A 20,877-nucleotide genomic window follows, 5' to 3' on the forward strand; every position below is an offset into this window, starting at 1 on the left:
TTCAAGGCACGGCGACCCGTTCTTTGAATTCTTCGCTCTATGCACTCATTGCCCCGTCAGCTGCCACGCACGACTCACCACGCACAATCAATCCGTTAATATTGCACAGATATGTCTGACGACGCGACAAAAGTCGACACGGCAGTCACAGAAGCGCAGACGGTCGGTGACGCGCCTGCCGCGGACGCGCCAGAGACGATCCAACAGAACGCGCCAGCTCCTGCCCAATCAGCCACAGACACTTCTACTTTGCCTGATGCGCCTGAGGGAAAGAAAGATGATTCAGCTACTGATTCTGGGAAAAAAGCGGAGGAGATCGCGAAAGAGGAGGAATCAAAACCGGCAGAGCCGGCAGTCGAGGAATCAGTTCCCAGGGAATCAACGAAGGAAGGCCCTGTCGAGGAATCAAAATCCGAGCAACCCGCGGAGGAGAAGGCTATCACTGAGGAAGCTGCCGTGGAACGAGAAGGGAAAGAGGAAGCCGCTGCTGAGCCGGAACCTGAGGAGAAAGCCGGGAAGAAGAAGTCCCGCGCTAAGTCCATTTCTACGCCTACCAAGGCTAGTTATCTCCCGGGCGCAGTAGTGCTTGCTAAGCTGAAGGGTTTTCCGCCGTGGCCTGCGATGGTAGTGACATATTTTGTTTCCCGGATTTCAGTGCATGTCATAGAATGTGATTTCGGCTGACCGTTCAGTTAGATCCTCGCAGATGCGTTCCTTCCACCCCACATCCTGAAGCTGAAACCAAAGGCATCTACAGGTACTCCTGGATCGGCTCGTATCAAAAGAAAAGGCTTATCAGTTGAGGAAGAGGACGCGTCTCTGCCAACCAGTTTCCCAGTTCGATTCTTCAATGATGATAACTAGTAAGTCTAAAGTTCCTGTGAACAATCCGGTCTTTTACTAATAGATCATAGCATGTGGGCAAGCCGATCAGATCTGAAACCGCTATCCAGAGAGCAGGCTCAGAAGTATATCGACGCCGTTTCGAGCAAACCCTCAAAGAAAGATAAATCTCTTGTCGCCGCGTACAAGATTGTTATCGATCCCCCCACACTCGAGGAATTTGCCAAGGGAACCTCTGTTCACGCCAGCGAGGAAGAAGAGGAAGAGGACGTTGAAATGGAGGAGGCCGAGGAGGAACAAGTGCCTGAAAAGAAGTCTAAAAAGAGAAAAAGCAGTGCCAAGTACGATGATGAGGAGGTGGAAACCAGCACGCCAGCTACAAAGCGGAAGAAAAAGGAGCCAAAAGCAAACGGATTTGCCAAGAAAGCGAACGGTGATGCGAAGGAGAAAAAGACACCTAAGAAGACTCCAGCTTCTGGAAAAAAGAAGTCGGCGGCCTCGCTGCGGGAAAGTCTAGAGGAGCGCACAAAGCAGGTTTTGTACGTCCGGCATAAATTGCAGAAGGCTTTTTTGACTCGGGACAAGCCGCCAGCTGAAGAGGAGATGGAAACTATGGATAAATTTTTTACGAAGCTCGAGAACTTTCAAGGTCTTGAAATTTCTATCATACGTGTAAGTAGGCACTATTGTTTGTGCCAGGTAGCGTCGCTAACGTATCTTTGCAGAATACAAAAATCAACAAGGTTCTGAAGGGCATCCACAAGCTCGCAGAAATTCCCCTGGAGGAGAAATTCAAGTTCAAGGAGCGCTCACGGAAGATGCTCGAAATATGGAATCATATGTTTGAAGGAATATCATCGCCGGCTCCAGCTGAGGCCTCACCGGCGCCTGTCGCGGTTCCATCGACCGCCGAGGCACTCGCGGAAGCATCTGTCGAAAAGCCCACTGAACAGCCTGCCGAAATAAGTGTCGGGCCCGATGGCGACGAGTAGGAGAGGGAGAGAGGTTTCCTTGATATCTACTGTGTACGAGCTTACGTTGATTGCGGTTTACTTGGTGCCTTCATTCTTCTATATGTACACATGTATGGAAAAGTAGCAGTAGACATTCCAAAAGAAGATGTTATGATAGGATTTTTGTTGTTGGTGTTGTTGTATTATGCCATTTTCATTCGTTTATCCAACTTACATATTGATACGTCGTGATGACGTTCCTTTGGTGTAACGATTAGGGAATAAAAATATTAATAATAACTATTCAAAATTAAGCGGCGTCAGATATTTATGAAGATGTCTGGTTCCGGATAATGGTCCAGCTGATGTGAGCTTGCGGTATGCCCCTACACAGAACTAGGCCGTGATCAGCGTTGGCGTCCGCCTCGAACAATCCACTCAACGCACCGCTCCCATCCCTTCACGACCTCGCAGTCCACACATATGGCTACTCGCAAATCCGGATCCGAGCAAGCAATGCTTCATGAGTCGCATTCTGCCACAAGCCTAGCCTCTCTTTCGGACGACGACGATGATCTTGCGCCGTATCGTGTTGAGGACAATGACCCTGTATCGCCAACTCTGCAGCGAACATTTACTGAGGACTACAATGCTGGACAACATGAGAGTTTATTGGCACGGATAGAGGCGCCGGCTGTTGTGCTTTGCGAGGCGACGGAAGCTAGTGGTGATTTAGGAGTTCCTGGTGGTGTGGCTAAAACGAAAAATGGCATGAAGATGGCGTTCATGAATATGGCAAATAGTATCATTGGTGCCGGCATTATTGGGCAGCCGTACGCTTTACTGCAGTGCGGTCTTTTCACTGGCATGGTATTGCTGCTTGTTCTTACTCTGGTTATCGATTGGACTATTCGGTATGTGTTGCTACCAGGTGCCCAGAGTGGCGGGTACTGACCGCCCATAGATTGATGGTCATTAATGCCAAGTTAAGTGGAACCAATACGTACCAAGCTACGGTATCGGCATGTTTTGGTCGGGTTGGATATTTTGCCATTTCTCTGGCGCAAGGGCTCTTTGCATTTGGGGGGTCAATTGCATTCACAGTGATTATCGGTGACACAATCCCCCGTGTCATAGCTGCCCTGTTCCCCTCCGCCACTACCACGCCTATTGTGAGTCTCCTCACCGAGCGAGACCCCGTGATGATAATTTGCATTCTTTTCATTTCATTTCCACTTAGCTTAAGTAAGAATATCGCAAATCTCGCGAAAGCGTCGCTGCTGGCTCTCATAAGCATGTTGATTATCATCGTTGCGGTAATCGTCGAGGGAATTCGCACGCCCGTTGACCAGAAAGGTGAATTCACGCTGCCGTTGCTTACTATCAATAGCGGCGTCTTCCAAGGCATTGGAGTGATTTCGTTTGCGTTTGTGTGCCACCACAATTCACTCTTGATTTACGGTGCGTTGAGGAAGCCGACTCTCGACAGATTCGCTCGCGTCACACATTGGAGTACTGGTGTATCGATGATAGCGTGCATGGCACTAGCGCTGGCTGGGTTTCTCACATTCCGCGACAAGACAGCCGGTAACGTGTTAAATAATTTCTCAGCAGACGACATATTTATCAATATTGCCCGGTTCTGTTTCGGATTCAATATGCTCACGACCTTCCCGCTTGAGATTTTTGTTTGCAGGGAAGTCCTACTAGATTACATATACTCCACTTTCTTCCAGCAGATTACAAATGAGCACGGGGTTGACGGGCCTCCTGAACCATCGTTGTGGGCTCATAGACTCACGACTGCAGCCTTAACTTTGATTACGTTGCTGGTCGCGTTGACAACCGATAGCCTTGGAATCGTACTCGAAGTCGTGGGTTCTACGTCTGCATGCATGCTGGCGTATATTCTGCCGCCGCTCTGCTACCTCAAACTAGCCACATCGACAAATTCTTCGTGGAAGCAAAAGGTAGGACCGATTGCGTGCGTCACGTTTGGTATCACTGTTATGATCGCATCCACCGCATTGTCCATCAAGAACGCTTTTGCACGCGAGAGTATATAAACAAAAAAGTCTTGCATTACTCATATTTCGCATTATGGGATAGATTTGGGCGTTTTTTGGTGTCTTTGTTGTACATTTGAACTGGAGTCATTGTACAGCCTAGTATAGGATACAATATGACGTATTTGGTTTAAGTCAATGTTACATTCTAGCATGCTGCCCAAACAACGGTATATAATAGTCTAATACAACTAGTATACACAAAATTCGCAAGATTGCCCAACGATACACCGTTTCTACAAATATGTGGATCTATCCGTGAGTTCCTCTAACACTCAATCATAGCCGACCGCGCAGGGCCAACACCGATCCATCTGATCTTCGAGCCAACGTAATCTTCGATAAACTTCAAGTACACCTTTGTCTCTTCCGGCAAGTCCTCGTATTTTTTGATGTCGGCAATACTCGTCTTCCAGCCCTTAAACGTGACGTACTCTACCTCGGCAGCTTCCACAACTCGGAGATCTTCGGGAAAGCTCGTGAGTCGCTTTCCGTTGTGGATGTACGCGACGCCAACCTTTACTTCCTCTAACCCGTCGAGAACATCGAGTTTGGTAATATTGATTGAAGTGAAGCCATTGATCCGAGCCGAGTACTTCACAACGACAAGATCAAGCCAGCCACACCTCCGCCTTCGGCCAGTAGTGACACCGTACTCGGCGCCAACAGTCTGCAGCGTCTCGCCGACTTCATTGAGCTGTTCGGTCGGGAAGGGACCGGCGCCGACACGTGTTGTATATGCTTTGACGACACCTATAACCTCACTAACCTTCTGTGGTGGAATGCCGAGACCAGTGCAAACGCCACCGATAGAGGTATTGCTGGACGTGACAAATGGATAAGTACCAAAGTCGAGGTCAAGCATAAGAGCATTGGCACCTTCGACCAAAATCCTCTTCTTGGCGTCGAGGGCGTCGTGCATGAACGTAACAGCATCAGTAACATAGGGGCGGAGCTTATCAGCAAAGCCTTTGTATCTCTTAAGCTCGGCATCGACATCATATTCGAAGTCTCCGTATCGCTTCCGAAACGCGTCGACAAGGGAATGGAACAGGGACTCGAACTCCTGCCAGGCACCCTGTTCTTGGGAGACTAGGTGGTGGACGCGGATACCAGATCGCGTCGCCTTGGTAGAGTAGGCTGGACCAATGCCACGTCGAGTAGTACCAATGGCACCGGCAGAGAGTTCGGCCTCGTGAAGACCATCAGCAATTTGATGCACGTCGAAAACAAGATGGGAGCGAGACGAAACAAACAAACGACCTGCTGCCGAAAGGCCCTTCTTCTCGATCTGTTCCAGCTCGTTAAAAAAGGCAGGGACGTGAACGACTACACCACTGCCAACGAGGTTAACACAGTCGGGGTTCACAAGACCGGAAGGGAGCATATGGAAATCAAATTTAACATCGTTGACAACGATCGTGTGGCCGGCATTGTTTCCACCCTGTACAGCCTGTTAGCCTACCATAAACGACTATTACGCCTTGCAAGCATCTCTGCCGTCAATTCGCCAGAAAACGAAGGCACCGCCCGGACATAAGATTCTTTGACGAGATGGCCGCCTAGTAAAAGAAAATCCACTGACCTGGCACCTTGCACAAACATCGATCTGGTCGCAGAGAATGTCGACCAGCTTTCCTTTGCCTTCATCGCCCCACTGAGCACCAATAACAACAGTCGACATTATGTCTTATCCAAACAATGCAATCGAGAGGTCCTCGGTTGCGGGTCGGTGGAAAATGGGAATATACTGTATGGGCTTGGGGGAGAACGCATCGCGATGTAAGTTGTAACTTCTGGCCGGCGTATCGTTTTTAAGCTTGAACAGGTCGGGCCACTGTGCGGCGGTAATTTTTTCTATTGTCCGGGTAACAGATACAAGAGTCAAATTTGACGGGCCCTGACATACGCACGTGCTCACGACTACACATGGGGCTATAGCCTTCGTTTGGATTGCCCAGCTCTCGATTCTTCTTTCTCAACTTACATAAATCACCCGTCTGGAGTACCAAGCGAGTTCGACAATACTGTTCTATTCGAAAGACCGCACAAATGGCTAGACGTAGAACAAGCAATTATTGCCCTCGCTAACTTAAATCCAGGCCTGTGCTTTAGTGCAACGCAGGACTGGTTCGCTCGGTGGCTACAATTTGTTCATTTCGGACCTGCTTCTCTGAATTATCTTCGACAACAAAGTGATCTGCTGGAAGTGCTGCGATAGAAAAAATAATCATTGTTCGTTTGCTTATATATTTAGTTTGATGCTTTGAATAGAGTTGGGTGAGTGAAAGTCCGCCTGAAGCGCATGTGCTGCCCGTTCAGCGGCTATTCCCTGTCATCATTCCCAATGTTAACTTCACTGTCCTTGTGTTTTCATACTGCTGTTGCACATGTTACAGCGAATCTTTTTTGCGTGGGCGAACAACCTGGAAGGGATTGCTTTCGGCGTCTGCGGGTTAGTCTGTAGAGTTGACATGGCAAATACTATGGACGGGTGTGCGCATAGTACTGTGACACTGAAGTTAAATGTATTCCCCATGAACAATTTAGTTGAAGCTGTGGAGAGATATGGGTAATCGAACTGTCCATAGTGGAAGATGCGCTTCATTGTCTATTTATCAATCTATGTAACCCGTCGCTAATTTTGTCACACAAACATTCGTAGCATACAGTGCCTGCAAAATCCATCCCAAAACGCCCAAACAATACAACGCGAAGAAAAACAGACGAAGAACCCGGAGCGCCTAAATCGTTACGTGAATATCATACTCGTAGCAAATGCTGGTCGATCAATTTGTCACCCCGAAGGCTTTTCTGGAGTCTTGTCTGCCGGTTTGAGAGTTACCGTCAAAACCTCCTTGGTCACTCGCGTAAGTGAAGACAGCTGAGGTCTCGCGTCGTTCAAGAATGGGTAATCGTTCAAAATTGTTTTGGTGAATTCCAAAACACTTATAATTCCCTGCCCTTCGTGTTAGTTCATGTTGCAAGCGCGATCAATAAAATCAGCGCACCTTGACAAACGCATTTGTTTCTTCGCCAAATTTTGAACGTTCAGCAGCCTTCGCACCACGAATGCTGCCGAGTCGCACCCGTAGCCTGCCAGTCACATCGAGCCCGTAGTCACACATATTGGCCAGTTCCCGCATTTTCATATCGTTGTTCTCGACCACCTTTCCGATGCCATCAAGGACGAGCTTGAGAACATTCATCGCCGATTGCGTAGCGACCGCAATTCGGTCGAATAGCTCTTCATCAGTCTCGGACGGTTCGATCGAGAAATGGAATGCGTATGGCCCGCTTTCGCTTGTCGGCGCAGAAGCTGTAGTCGTCACTGGACTAAATAACCCAGATGGCAGGAAAAGCCCCGGCGTGGACGGGATCGCACTTATTGGACTCGCCATGCCTCCAATAGAGCTCGATATGTTCGTAATGATACCAGACGGTTTTGTACCTTGTGTCCATAAATTCGGAGTCGGTAATGGTAATGGTGGCAATACAGGGGGAGGCATCAATTCTGAAGCCGGAGGTTGTGATGGTAAGGATGGTGATTTTGATTCAGTTCGTGAGACTACCTTCGAACTGAGAATCTCTTTACTTAGGTATGCCGACACCGGTATCCTGCATTCAGCTAGGGCAGGAACAAGCGTCGTCCAGGCGTTCTTAACTTCTGCCAAAGCGCCGTATGAAAGCAGGAAAAACGCACGCGTGTGTCGAATCTCCGCCCTTCCAGCTATTGCCTTGACATTGGCATGTATGATCGAAATTATGTGACGAAAAGCTCCAATGCATGCCAAAGACGCGTGTATTATTGGCTCGACAGCGGCAGATGCAACAGACGGCACATTTTGTGGTGCGCGACGGCCATTATTGCCAGCTGTGCCCACCGGTGTCAGCAACGCGTCGTGATGCTCTAGTGCTCGAATGAGAGTGTCGATATGTAACCGAGTGTTGTATATTATTCCACTTAAAGTGCCTGAAAGCTTCTTGTCGTCGCAAAACGCTAGAAATTGGCGCACGGCAGGAAGGACTTGTGAGAGCGTGAATAGGACTCCCCTGGCCGACTCGACTACCTGATTGGAAAACGCAGCCGATGAAAGTTGCGACAGTACAGTAGGTGACATCTGCTCCTGTAGCACTGACAGACGCCTGAAATATGCATTTGGTTGGGGCTCAATTTCGTTGGTCCCCGAGCTTGACGATCCGGTACCTGAGTTCAGCTGTCTCTCTGTGTGTTCAACGCGATCTCGATTTGAACGGCTGGCAACAGAAGATGTAGAAGACGTAGAAGATGTTGTCGAGAGTGGAACGGCAGACGGTATGCTCTGACCACCATACGAGGCTTCCATTACTGAGTCATGCGAAACTCCTCTGTTGTGGCCGCGGTGCCGCCTCATATCTATCACCCCGCTGCCTACGCTGCCGCTACCACTGTTCAGTCGACTTCCTATATTCGCCGGTATTCCGTTTGCCAGCGACGGCGGTAACTGCGGTGGAGGAGCACGGGTAGCAGTAGCTGCTGCTGGAGCCACGGACGACGCCGATGCTGGTAAGGAGCGTTGCGAGCCAGCCGACTCGGCGACAGTCGAGAGATCTTGATTCCTTCGCACGACGAAGCCCATGCGCTTCGCGGCTCGCGACGACGCGTTCACGATCGACTCGCTATTGCTCCGCGAACGTTCCATTTGCTCCACAGGCGATAGCGACATTGCTGTGATTTCGAGTCCGGCAAGGGAGCGGCTACTACTTGTGGCCAAGTACCTTATTTTAGGAGCGAGCAGGAGACCCTGACTCGTGTTGTCGCACCTGCGCACATGGCGATGAACCAGAAGTTGCAACCGCTGGAAGTCAACCAGTTCGATTTGTAGGGCTTTGCGTGGCGCGAAGGCGATCATATTAGGGCTGTAGACTACACGGGACCAAGTTCTGCTGCAACTCCACCGCTAATTTTTATTATAAGGTCGATACAAATTTCCGTCTTTCTATCTTATTTAAAAGAACTAGTACGTTAATCAACGACAATAGTCCGTAGCGCCACAGAAATATCCCATATATACCAACATGCAGACAAATATATACAAAAACTTTCCGTCGCATTAATTGATGTCCTAAGTCATGTGTGTATATCTAGTTAACTGATGATTCATATAAGTTACCCAGTAGAATATGGTGTCTTATTATCAGCAAAAGACGATTCAGTACACGCTCGCAAAACATCACTGTCCAATCTCGCGGGCCACCGCCCACGTGGTGACGTTCGCACCAGTCCGCTGACCGCAGCCAAATAGCCTTCGGTACTACCGCGCATCGGGATATCAGTTGTCCTCCAAGTAGCCCTGGCACTCAACAGGTCCGCATGTGCGTCATCTGATCCTCCTCTACTGCCTGGGCTCGGTCGTATCTTGCCTCGTAAACCACGCTTTCGTCGAGCCCCATTGATCGCGTCGAACAACTTGATTTCAGAGTGTTCTTCGTTGTATGATTCTATTTCATGGACAAACTCGGCGCCTGCTTGTGTGGAAAGCAGAAATCGCGTGTACGGCATCTGCTCTTTAGGTAGACTTGTAAGAAAGTCCTGCTGTCGGAAGCGATAGAGTGTAGTGACCATACTCGTATTGTCTTGTACACGATCCAGGAACTGTCGGTAGCTGTACAGTAATGTCGCAATAGACCGAACAAAAGCTGCGCGAACTCGAGATGCATGGAACGACGATGGTGTACATGGGAGCACAACCGTGGAAAGACAGGTCGTGTGAACTTGCGCATGGCATGATTCGCAGACTAGGACGTTAGATTTTGTTAAGGGCCCGTCGAGGCACACTGAGCAGCGTAAATTTTCTGATATCACCAAACGCAAGATATGCCCTTCAATAGTCCGAAATTCACTAGATTGCTCCTGTTCAGGTGATGAAATCGTTGGTCCGTCGCCATAGATGGAAGACGGCGCACTCCCATTCATGGCAGCTGTCGACATCGGTCTCAACCTTGACGACAAGTTGTGTCCTGCAAGCGATGTCGCGCGCGCGCTCTCTGTACTTCCTCCTCCAGTGATAGTCTCACCAGGGAAAACCGTTGATGTCCGCCGCGTGCGAAGCGATGATGTAAGACTCTGGATTCCTGTCTTCCCAACTCTCAACACGTAACCCGTGCTAGCCCTGCGACTTCTTGGAGTATTAGCAGCAAATGATTCACCACCCTGGAACCCAGATGCAGTCTGCTGATAATCGCGTGATCCCTCTGACCTCCTGCCAAACTCTCGGACATTCACCACAGGTGGGTGCTGGACACTATCCAGATCCGCTGAGTGATATGCTGACGAACTTTCTGCAACCAATTTGTTCAATCGGTGTGGTGTTGGTATCTGTCGCATGAGATCTGCGTCCATCAGTACGTGGACATCATCTGGGAATGCCTCCGCCACGTAACGCGGAGTTCCATGATCGACATTGAACGGTCGGCTATGCAATGGCGCTGATAACGATAATAGGGATTGAAGCTTATTGCGGACTGCAGTGGGTAAAAATGGTGGTGTTGAGGTTGATACAATTGCATCGGCGTCTAGGTCACATAACACGTAATCATCTTCTGGTAGGAGAAGCTCCGATCCAGTACGATGAATACCAATAATGTACGGAACCGGAATTTCAAGGCATGACATCAGTCGACCCGGCAGAACCGGAATGTAGACTGATTGCCATTTAAGCGGAAACGTTAAGGATGTTATGGCTGCTGCAGCGTTTGTCAGCATAGCTAAATCGCTAGAGACAAGAATGATGCGAGCCTCGGCGAGGACAGCCTCAAACAGTTCAATGATTGACTTGATACTCAAGCATCGAAAGAGGGAATAGAGATCATTCTACAATCAATTAGCATAACGGTTGAGCAGATCGTTGTAATGACATACATCACGAGATCCTGGAAGCTCGTTTACACCATGATATCTCGCATATAGTCTGCAACCATATTAGTACAAAATTACATCCTAATATTTTGACACAAAAACTCCACCCACGCTATGTCGCCTATAGCAACTCGTACTTGAAATCCGTCTGCTAGAGTCACCGGCTCGGCGAGTAGCTGAGATACCGCATACTCCATCGGCACACGCTGTCCCAGCCATCCTGAGTCTGTACGACCAGCAACTATTTCACCATGAAGGACAGCTTTGAGCCACTCTAGCCGAAATGAGCCACTATGCATGTCTCTCGAGATTAGCCCATACACCCTAGGGATCCACATTGTAGACATAAACGATTTCGAGTCACCCCTGGCACCAAATCTGATTGGTCGTAACAGGTCAACCAGGATCTTTATTCGCTCCTGGGTCATCGCTATCTCGTCGTTTATTTCTCGCCGTTCATCGGCGTGCCCTGCGTCGCCAATCAATGACAACGCAGTCTCTAATTGTAACAACTTCGCCCGCTCTTTAACTAGTCTTGAACTTAAGCTGGACGCGAACTCGCGGTCAAGCTCAGATATATTGTTTAAGCGCCATTGCTCGATGAGCTGCTCAATTGCCTCCGCGACACGTTTCGGCACCTCAATCCAGACTGTGAGGCAAGTTCCATACCGTTTCTCCCCATCTTGGTTGGTCAGTACCTATCAATGTGTCAGCGGTACGAGCAGAGCCAACAATGGTAACCGTTACCCGTACAAACTGGTGCCAAGTGCTACGTGGCCTCCCATCCGATAATTGGATCTGAATATCATCCGGAAATGCAAACATTGGCACGTATTCTGGTAGGCCACCTCTAGCAGTCCTCTGTGCCTCATCACGTGGATATATATCAAGTAATGCAGGATCCATTTTCCTGTCCAATGGATGCATAGTGGGGGACCAAGTAATTGGTTCCGGATCTGGGATAACCGAGTCGTAATCCGATATTCGTCTAGCATGCCCGAATGTTTTCCTTTCTAGACTAGGAGACTGACGAAGTTTTGAAGTACTGACGCGCCGAAGCGTCGTTGAACGTTGAAGTGGAGACGAGCGAGAGGAAGATTCGCTTTTCGGAGTGTGTTGCAGTGCAGTCGTTATAGGCTGCTCTGCATTACTGTTTTGTGAAGGCTTCACTTTCATGGCATTCTCCGGCCCTGATATGAAACCCACAGTACCCGTCGCGTTTAGTGACATGGTTGCTCCCTGTTCCTTCATATCAATTATCACTTGTTCTGGAACCGAATTGTTTGATGGAGGGCTCCCAGTTACAGCAGCTATGGCATTCAGATCCTTGAAAGTCTTATCTATTATAATACGTTCTTGATTCGGTGTAGGATCCTGTTCGTTACTAATCACCACATTGTTGTCGACTATCGGAGACACTTCAAATGTGATTTCTTCGTTCTCATTCGAGCGCTCTGGTTTCTGCTGTGTCTCGGTAGTCACAACGTTCCCGCTCTTTTCATTTCCATGTTCTTCTATTATGACGCTTCGCAAAATTGAGCGGTCAAGACCCTTATCTAGCCGCTTGTAAGTTTTCTCGTCAACTTTTGGAGCTAGATTACCTTCGATCGGGCTGCCGCAGGTATGTGCCTCATCGATAAATCCATTGAGCACGGTATGATCCACGCCAACGATGAAGAAAAAATCTGCGACAGGCTGTGGTAGTGTCCTGGATTTCACCGCTGCATAGGCGCGAGTACTGGCACGAGTACTCCCCCTCCGCGAGGTTGCGTTCGGTATCTCAGCAGTTCCTCCTAGCATCCTGGCCCAGCAACTGCGGTACAGCCGGCTATTGGCCGAATGCAATTATTGCGCCTAAATGGCGCAGATTTGTTTGCGACGATGCTGAATACGAACGTGAAGGGTAGGCGCTTCAGTAGGTCAGGCCAATATTGCAAATGGATTGTGACTACATCGATAGATACTGCCGAGTGTCGATCGACGTCATATTGTATGTGCGGATGCGGCGGAAAAGGCGGCGCCCTGTGCGTCCGTTCAGGGTCTTTTAGTAGGTACCATCTCTCGGTTCCGTAAGACAATCGTTCCGTAATTCTGTCAGAAAGCGAATTGTGCCTACGAAATTATCTGGCACAATTTAGATTTGTTGAGAGAAATGCAGGATTACTAGTTGTTCCTTACTGGTCGTAGATCCTCAGGGGTCGAGAATCGCTTGAGGTAAGCAGGTACATGGGTAAGGGATTAAACGCTCTTTTTCACCATCTCGTCCGATCAGGACCAGCGCCTCAAGTTCTACATTCAATATTTTACATACTGAATATTGCAAATGTCGTCCTTAGATTCCCAGGTATTGTCACGGAAGGAGAAGCTAGCACAGCTTCGAAATCTTAAGAGGAAAAGAGATGAAGCGCGGGACGAGGACGGGGGATCTGCGGGTAATCACACGCATGTAGAGAAGCTGGACGACGGTCAAGACCCGGCAATACGATTAGAAGGTTCTACAGACGATCATAATAATAATGATGTTGGGACTAGGTTTGTGCCGTTGCTTGCCAAGCTAGACTAATACAGAGTTACTAAGAGAGTTAGTATATTGCCCCGGCGAAATTATGATCCCGAGACTCGAGCACCGCGACAAGGATATTTTGAACCGCCTACTGCAAATTCCGATATTCCAACAGTCGAAGAAGAAGCAGCGCGGATTGAGAGAGAGGCTGCGGTCGAAGACGACGAGTTACCGGTCGAGAAGGGCAGCGATTCAGAGGTAGAGGTAGATTCAGAAGCTTCTGCATTGCAGCCGAGGCCTGCAAATTGGGACCTCAAACGACAACTGGCAGACAAATTGGAAATATTACAACGACAGACTGATGTAGCCCTCAATCGCATTGTCAGGGAACGGCTTCAGGGATCGAAAGGAACAGACGCGCTTCCAGCTGGATTGGATCTAAACAAGGTGATGGACGAAACCGAAAAATATGCGACCTAAAAGGAGGTCTACGGCTCTGGTATATTATGAATTGTACTTTATTAGTTCGTATATTGTAAATGTCTTGTATGTCTTGTATCTGTACCATAGAAAAGGGAGCTTCCCCGTTGACCAGCAATATTCCATCCATGTTTCGTAACAGTAGTCAGTAGTAGGGACAGCTTGACACGACCTGTGTGGCACTAGTGTTCAGATGTGATCAATTATCCGTAATACATGTGTACTTGGTCAATATGTCCTGTTGAACCACTGTTATTGGAAGTAACTTAAAATGGACGACAAGTGCGTGGGTGTTGGGAGGAATGGCGCAAAGGTTTTTGCCGCCTTACGTGGAACATCAGCACGAACTGCATTGCCATCTTCACAAACCTCATCAATCTCATCACTAATTAGAGCCGGCTTGTGCCATTAGCATTCATCATGGCGGAGCGTAATTATTCGCAGTATAGCTAGTAAGCTTGATTTTTTTCTGGAACTGATGCTATTTGATCTCGAGAAACGCTAACAATTTCCAGTGATGCTATGGCCAATAAGGTCCTGCAAGTGGACCGCCGGTTTGTGTCGAGACCCTCAGACGATAGTACAGGAGATGCGGAATCACTAGCGGGACGCATCCAGTTGTCGGATATGGGGACGCGAGTTTCTCGCGATCGAGCACCTAAAGATTCAAAGGATAGGTCAATGGCGGTCATGGACGACGACGCCACTCGACGCGCCAATCGGCAGAAACCAAAGGACGATATTGCAGATGTCTTGGGCTCTACGGACGCGATCGAAGGATTACGGTATATTCCGCGGACAGCTGAGACTCGGCAGACCTTCGAGTTGATTCTGACATGGGCACAAGAATTACTTGGCGACCTGTCTCATGACATCGTACGATCCGCTGCAGATGCTGCTTTGGAAGTCGTGAAAACCGATGGCATGAGGGATTACGATAAGAAGAAGGAGGTTGAAGGCATTTTCGGCGCAAGTATCTCCAATGAGCGATTCAATCAGCTTATGAACCTCAGCAAGAGGATCACGGACTACGAGAGTCCAGACAAGGAAACAGAGACTGTGGAGCAGGGTGGCATCGACGACCAGAATGGTATTGCCGTATTGCTTGACGATGACGAAGATGAAGGTGAAGAGTCTGGTGACGAGCAAGAAGCCGATGAAGAAGGAGATGATCTTCCGGTCGAATTTGATGAGGAAGGCGAAGATGAGGAAAACATCGCCCTTGAAGCTGGTTCTTTGGCGACTGGAAAAGTTGCAAAGGACAGAGACGTAATTCCTGCTCACACAATCGATGCTTTCTGGTTACAGCGACAAGTTGCGACTGTGTTCCCTGACGCTCATACGACGCAGGAGAAGTCGACCGCTGTTATGGAGCACCTAGAATCAGAAGCGTCTCTGCGTCAACTTGAAAATGATCTTATGGAAGTGTTCGACTTCGACCACTTCGAACTTGTTACTCTTTTATGCAAAAATAGGTGGCGAATAGTCTGGTGCACCAGATATGCTCGTGCAACCGATGCTGCATCTCGGAAGGCGACTGAGGAGCAAATGATTGAAGCGGGCCAGTCATCACTATTCAACGAACTTGTCGGTGGTGATACCGATGCGGCTGCACGTGCAATTGGTGCTGTGCAGGATGGTTCGGCTATGGAAATCGACTCAGTAGCTGCGGAAATGAAGGGTCGGGAGCCTCGTTTGGTTGATCTTGATTCTCTAATATTCGAGCAAGGTAATCATACTCTCACAAACACTAAAGTCCGGCTACCGGAGGGTTCTTTCAAGCGCCAGAAGAAGCAATACGAAGAAATTCACGTTCCGCCGCCAAAGAAGCATGATTCAAAGGACAAGCTGGTGCATATCAGTGAGATTCCCGCATGGGCACAAGGAGCCTTCCCAGACTCGGACCGATTGAACAGAGTACAAAGTCGGGTATTCCCTACGGCATTTTACGACGATAAGAATATTTTACTGTGTGCTCCTACAGGAGCCGGAAAAACCAACGTAGCAATGCTTACGATTCTTCGAACGATTTCACAATTCCGAGATAACGACACCGGAGCGATTGCGCTCGATGACTTCAAGATTGTCTATATTGCGCCATTAAAGGCGTTAGTCCAGGAACAAGTGCGCGAATTTAGTCGCAAACTCCAGCAGTTTGGCGTTCGGGTCGAAGAGTTAACCGGTGATAGCCAGCTTACAAAGGATCAAATCTCACAGACACAGATGATCATTACTACGCCTGAGAAGTGGGATATCGTTACGCGAAAGGCCACAGACATTAGCTACACCAATCTCGTGCGATTGATCATCGTCGATGAAATTCATCTTCTTCACGATGAGCGTGGACCAGTGATTGAAAGCATTGTTTCACGCACGCTGCGCAGAATGGAAGGATCGTCGGCTGAGCCAGTCCGTCTCATTGGGTTGTCAGCTACACTACCCAACTACGTTGATGTCGCAACCTTCCTTCGTGTTGACCCACAGGACGGATTATTCTTCTTCGATGCGTCATACAGACCATGTCCCCTTGCACAGCAGTTTATCGGTATCACGGAGAAAAAGGCATTTAAACGATATCAGGCCATGAATGACGCCGCGTATGACAAGGTAATCGAGGGCAGTAAAGACCAAATAATCATTTTCGTCCATTCCCGGAAAGAATGTGCCAAGACCGCGAGATTCATTCGTGATAGGGCTATCGAGGAAGAGACTATCACCAACATTCTTAAGTCAGATGTGGCCTCCCGTGAGATCTTGCGTCAAGAGTCCGAGAACGTAAGGGACCCAGAACTCAGGGATTTGCTATCATATGGATTCGGTATTCATCATGCTGGTCTATCTCGGGAAGATCGATCGACGGCAGAGGACCTATTTGCTGGTGGCAAGGTGCGGGTCTTGGTATCCACAGCTACTTTGGCCTGGGGTGTCAATCTTCCGGCACACACAGTCATTATCAAGGGGACCCAGATTTACTCTCCAGAAAAAGGTAACTGGGTGGAACTTTCGTCTCAGGATGTTTTGCAGATGCTGGGTCGAGCTGGTCGACCACGATATGATGAGTCTGGCGAGGGTATCATCATCACAGCGCATTCCGAGCTGCAGTACTACTTGTCGCTCATGAATCAACAGCTTCCGATCGAAAGTCAGTTCATGTCCAAGCTGGCGGATAATTTGAATGCCGAAGTCGTGCTTGGAACAATTCGAACGATCGATGAGGCAGTTAAATGGCTAGGATACACCTATCTGTTTGTGAGAATGCTCCGATCTCCAGAGTTGTACCATGTTGGTGTCGATTATAAAGATGACGAAGCACTGGAACAGAAGAGACTTGATCTTTCTCATTCCGCAGCCGTTTTACTTGAGAAGTGTAATCTGCTACGATATGATAAGAAGGCAGGAAAATTACAGCCGACAGAGCTTGGACGCATCGCGTCGCATTACTACATCTCGCATACATCTATGGCTACATACAACCAGCATCTTCGCCCAGTACTAACACCCGTCGAGCTCTTCCGAATTTTCTCGCTCTCGGAAGAATTCAAGTACATTCCAGTTCGCCAAGAGGAGAAGCTTGAGTTGGGGAAGCTACTGGAGCGTGTACCAATTCCGATTAAAGAGACTGTCGAAGAACCGTCTGCTAAGATTAACGTTCTCCTGCAGTCATATATTTCACGTCTCAAGCTGGAAGGGTTTGCTTTGATGGCAGATATGGTGTACGTCACGCAATCAGCAGGTCGTTTATTGAGGGCCCTATTTGAAATTTGCTTGAAACGTGGATGGGCTCAAGTTGCGAAGGCGGCGTTGGATATCTGTAAGATGGTTGAGCGTCGGATGTGGCTAAGCAGTTCTCCGTTCCGCCAATTCCCCTCATGTCCAGCGGAAGTCATCAAGAAGACAGAGGCTTCGCAGATGCCATGGGCGAAGTATTTCGAGCTTACGGACCCAGGCGAAGTAGGTCAAGCGATCAAGGTGGAGCGTGCAGGTCGACTCGTGTTCAATCTACTCAAGCAGTTTCCGCGAGTTGAGATGCAAGCGCACGTCCAGCCTATTACACGATCATTGCTGCGGGTTGAGCTAACTATTACTCCGACCTTTGAATGGGACCCAAAGATTCACGGCAACGCGGAGACTTTCTGGATTATCGCGGAAGATTGCGACGGTGAGACGATATTGTATCATGATCGCTTTGTCGTGCGCCGGGAATACGCGCAGGAGGAGCACATCGTCGAGTTTACGATTCCCATTGCTGAACCGGTACCACCTAATTACTTTATTTCCGTTCTATCCGATAGATGGTTGCACTCAGAGACGAAATTGGCCGTGTCTTTCAGGCATTTGATCTTGCCGGAGAAGTTTCCAGCACATACGCCATTGTTAGATCTTCAGCCTTTACCTGTTGCTGCTCTCAAAGATCCCGATTATGTCGACCTCTATCCAGTTTTCAGCGAGTTCAACAAGATCCAAACACAAGTGTTTAATTCTCTCTTCAACTCAGATGATAATGTTTTTCTCGGATCACCGAGCGGCAGCGGAAAGACTGTCTGCGCAGAATTCGCACTTCTGCGGCACTGGAAAAAGTCTGTGAATTCAGGTCGTGCAGTGTACATCGCACCTCTCCAAGAGCTCGTGGATGAGCGATATCGTGACTGGGGTAACCGCCTGGCAGGGATCGGGGGCACCAAGAAGATCAACAAGTTGACTGGGGAATTGACCGCCGACTTAAAACTTCTGGAGCAGTCGAACTTGGTGCTGGCCACGCCTACTCAGTGGGACATGATTTCTCGTCGATGGCAGCAGCGCAAGAACGTTCAGAGTGTTCGCCTGTTTATTGCTGACGATTTACACATGCTTGGTGGCCAGAACGGGTCGACATACGAAATTATCGTGTCGCGGATGCGCTATGTTGCAGCTCAGACGGAGAATCCGTTGCGTATCGTTGGTCTCAGCGTGTGCCTTTCGAATGGTCGCGATCTTGGTGAATGGATTGGCGCAAGTCATCACAGCATTTTCAATTTCTCGCCGAAGGACAGGCCATCGCCGTTAGAGATTCACTTGCAAGGCTTCTCTATTACTCATTTTCCGTCGCTCATGATAGCCATGTCCAAACCTGTATACCTCGCAATACAGCAGCTTGGTGAGAACAAGCCTGCAATTGTCTTTGTACACAGCCGGCAGCAGTGCATCGATACGACGCTAGAGTTATTGCGACTGTGCGAAGCTGATGGAGACGAGGATATGTTCCGGAAGGCATCTATGGACGTTCTTGCGCCTCATCTTAATAACGTTCAGGATGTTAATCTCCGTGAGAGTCTTTCGCACGGTGTTGGCTATTGCTATGAGTCAATGTCGACAGGCGACAAGCTTATTGTCGAAAGATTGTTCGAATCTGGTGCAATACAAGTCTTGTTGGCGGCCAAGGATGTCTGCTGGTCCTTGACCCCCAGAGCGTTCCTTGTCATTGTCATGGGTACACAGATGTATGAAGGACGCGAGCACCGATACATTGACTATCCAGTTAGCGACATCTTGAAAATGCTTGGACGCGCGTGCAGACCAGGAATTGATCGGTTGGGGCGCACCGTTATCATGACGCCGGCTACGAAACGAGAATACTACAAGAAGTTTCTCAATGAGGCACTGCCAATTGAGTCGCATCTCAATTTGTTCTTACATGACGCGTTTGTTACGGAAATTAGCACCAAGGTTATCACATCGCAGCAAGATGCTGTCGACTGGCTCACGTTCTCGTATTTCTACCGCCGTTTGCTCGCGAATCCCAGTTTCTATGGTGTCTTGGATGTGTCGCACCAAGGACTGAGTGAGTACTTGTCTGATCTGGTCGAAGGTACGCTCAAGGATCTTGAAGAAGCAAAGATGATTGAAGTCGACGAGGACGAAGATGACATAACACCACTGAATAATTCTATGATTGCGGCGTATTACAATATTTCGTTCATTACGATGCAGGCATTTGCATTATCACTCACATCAAAGACAAAGCTGAAAGGCATTCTGGAAATCGTTACAGCAGCGGCCGAGTACGAGATTGTTCCGATCCGACGGCACGAAGAGAATGTGCTCAAACGGATGTACGACCGAGTACCGATCAAGATGGCGCCCGAGAACCTATCTTACGAATCGCCGCATTTCAAGGCATATGTTTTGGTACAGGCACATTTCTCGCGTCTCCGACTTCCACCGGATCTCGTATCGGACCAGAAGATTGTGCTTTCCAAGATCTTGAGTCTATTGTCTGCATGTGTTGATGTGATGTCGAGCGACGGGTATCTAAACGCTATGAACGCGATGGATCTGAGTCAGATGGTGGTGCAGGCGGTATGGGATCGGGATGGACCGTTAAAGCAGATTCCTCATTTCTCGAATGAGTTGATTGAGCGCTGCAGGAAGGCTGAGTATGTATCTGCCGTGAAATTTAGCGATGCGTGTCACTAACGAGTTTGTAGTGTGGAATCGGTGGTAGATCTCATGATGCTTGAAGATGGCCCTCGCAATGAGTTGCTGCACATGGGTGACAGAGAGCTGTCTGATGTCGCTCGTTTCGTGAATAAGTATCCTAGCGTAGATATGTCGTATGAGATTGAAGATGCGGATACAATCGTTGCCGGTGAGCCCGCTTATGTCACGGTTACGCTGGAGCGAGAAGTGGATGAGGAGGACGAGCCTGCAGATCTGACGGTTTACGCGCCGTTGTATCCATATCCTAAGCTTGAAAATTGTGGGTATTTTGTTTCATGATTCTGATGAGCGTATGGCTAACATGTTTAGGGTGGCTGGTGGTCGGCGAGCCGTCGTCAAAACAACTTCTCGCGATCAAGCGCGTCACGATTCCCAAGGCAATGCAAAAGACGAAATTGGAGTTTGTGGTGCCTGTGGCTGGACGACATAAGCTCAGTGTGTGGTGCATGTGTGACTCGTACGTGGATGTGGATAAGGAGATGGAGTTTGAAGTTGACGTGGCAGAGGGCGACGACGAGGAGGACGACGGAGAAGAGGATGGTGAAGCGATTGAGGAGTAAGTTAATGTATTATTAAGTTTGTATAGTATTGAATATGAAACGGATAAAACATTTTGGAATAAGTTAACTTGAGTGAAATGGTTTATTGCATTCCTAA

The 20,877-nt window shown here is 48.7% G+C and overlaps 7 protein-coding genes across 7 annotated transcripts; 4 read left to right on the forward strand and 3 right to left on the reverse strand.

Moving 5' to 3' along the window:
* Positions 1 to 111: 111 nt before the first annotated feature.
* POJ06DRAFT_283653 (uncharacterized protein) lies at positions 112 to 1,835 on the forward strand (the record flags this gene model as incomplete). The annotated part of the gene is made up of 4 exons (XM_056190119.1): positions 112 to 624; positions 697 to 863; positions 915 to 1,515; positions 1,569 to 1,835. The coding sequence occupies 4 exons, from the start codon at positions 112 to 114 to the stop codon at positions 1,833 to 1,835; spliced, it is 1,548 nt and encodes a 515-aa protein (XP_056040453.1).
* A 314-nt stretch (positions 1,836 to 2,149) lies between these two features.
* POJ06DRAFT_37787 (transmembrane amino acid transporter protein-domain-containing protein) lies at positions 2,150 to 3,996 on the forward strand. Its single transcript, XM_056190952.1, has 2 exons — positions 2,150 to 2,710; positions 2,761 to 3,996. Exons 1-2 carry the CDS (start codon positions 2,280 to 2,282, stop codon positions 3,860 to 3,862), a joined length of 1,533 nt encoding a protein of 510 aa, XP_056040454.1. The 5' UTR covers positions 2,150 to 2,279; the 3' UTR covers positions 3,863 to 3,996.
* Positions 3,997 to 4,130: 134 nt separating this feature from the next.
* On the reverse strand, positions 4,131 to 5,546 carry POJ06DRAFT_241028 (Adenylosuccinate synthetase; the record flags this gene model as incomplete). Its single annotated transcript, XM_056186114.1, has 2 exons — positions 4,131 to 5,306; positions 5,448 to 5,546. The coding sequence occupies 2 exons, from the start codon at positions 5,544 to 5,546 to the stop codon at positions 4,131 to 4,133; spliced, it is 1,275 nt and encodes a 424-aa protein (XP_056040455.1).
* A 904-nt stretch (positions 5,547 to 6,450) lies between these two features.
* Positions 6,451 to 8,599, reverse strand: POJ06DRAFT_262233 (RAM signaling pathway protein-domain-containing protein). The gene is made up of 2 exons (XM_056188720.1): positions 6,874 to 8,599; positions 6,451 to 6,821 (listed from the first exon to the last, which is right to left on the reverse strand). Exons 1-2 carry the CDS (start codon positions 8,566 to 8,568, stop codon positions 6,660 to 6,662), a joined length of 1,857 nt encoding a protein of 618 aa, XP_056040456.1. The 5' UTR covers positions 8,569 to 8,599; the 3' UTR covers positions 6,451 to 6,659.
* A 188-nt stretch (positions 8,600 to 8,787) lies between these two features.
* Positions 8,788 to 12,847, reverse strand: POJ06DRAFT_262236 (AEX-3 domain-containing protein). Its single transcript, XM_056188721.1, has 4 exons — positions 11,514 to 12,847; positions 10,872 to 11,458; positions 10,764 to 10,812; positions 8,788 to 10,715 (listed from the first exon to the last, which is right to left on the reverse strand). The coding sequence occupies exons 1-4, from the start codon at positions 12,558 to 12,560 to the stop codon at positions 9,012 to 9,014; spliced, it is 3,387 nt and encodes a 1,128-aa protein (XP_056040457.1). The 5' UTR covers positions 12,561 to 12,847; the 3' UTR covers positions 8,788 to 9,011.
* POJ06DRAFT_262238 (mRNA splicing factor) lies at positions 12,848 to 13,997 on the forward strand. Its single transcript, XM_056188722.1, has 2 exons — positions 12,848 to 13,292; positions 13,347 to 13,997. The coding sequence occupies exons 1-2, from the start codon at positions 13,084 to 13,086 to the stop codon at positions 13,741 to 13,743; spliced, it is 606 nt and encodes a 201-aa protein (XP_056040458.1). The 5' UTR covers positions 12,848 to 13,083; the 3' UTR covers positions 13,744 to 13,997.
* A 95-nt stretch (positions 13,998 to 14,092) lies between these two features.
* POJ06DRAFT_262240 (Sec63 Brl domain-containing protein) lies at positions 14,093 to 20,853 on the forward strand. Its single transcript, XM_056188723.1, has 4 exons — positions 14,093 to 14,195; positions 14,259 to 20,156; positions 20,208 to 20,479; positions 20,530 to 20,853. The coding sequence occupies exons 1-4, from the start codon at positions 14,164 to 14,166 to the stop codon at positions 20,778 to 20,780; spliced, it is 6,453 nt and encodes a 2,150-aa protein (XP_056040459.1). The 5' UTR covers positions 14,093 to 14,163; the 3' UTR covers positions 20,781 to 20,853.
* Positions 20,854 to 20,877: the final 24 nt, after the last annotated feature.

The sequence above is a fragment of the Lipomyces tetrasporus genome (genome assembly GCF_029532465.1).
Source record: "Lipomyces tetrasporus strain NRRL Y-64009 chromosome Unknown POJ06scaffold_12, whole genome shotgun sequence".
NCBI lineage: Eukaryota > Fungi > Ascomycota > Lipomycetes > Lipomycetales > Lipomycetaceae > Lipomyces > Lipomyces tetrasporus.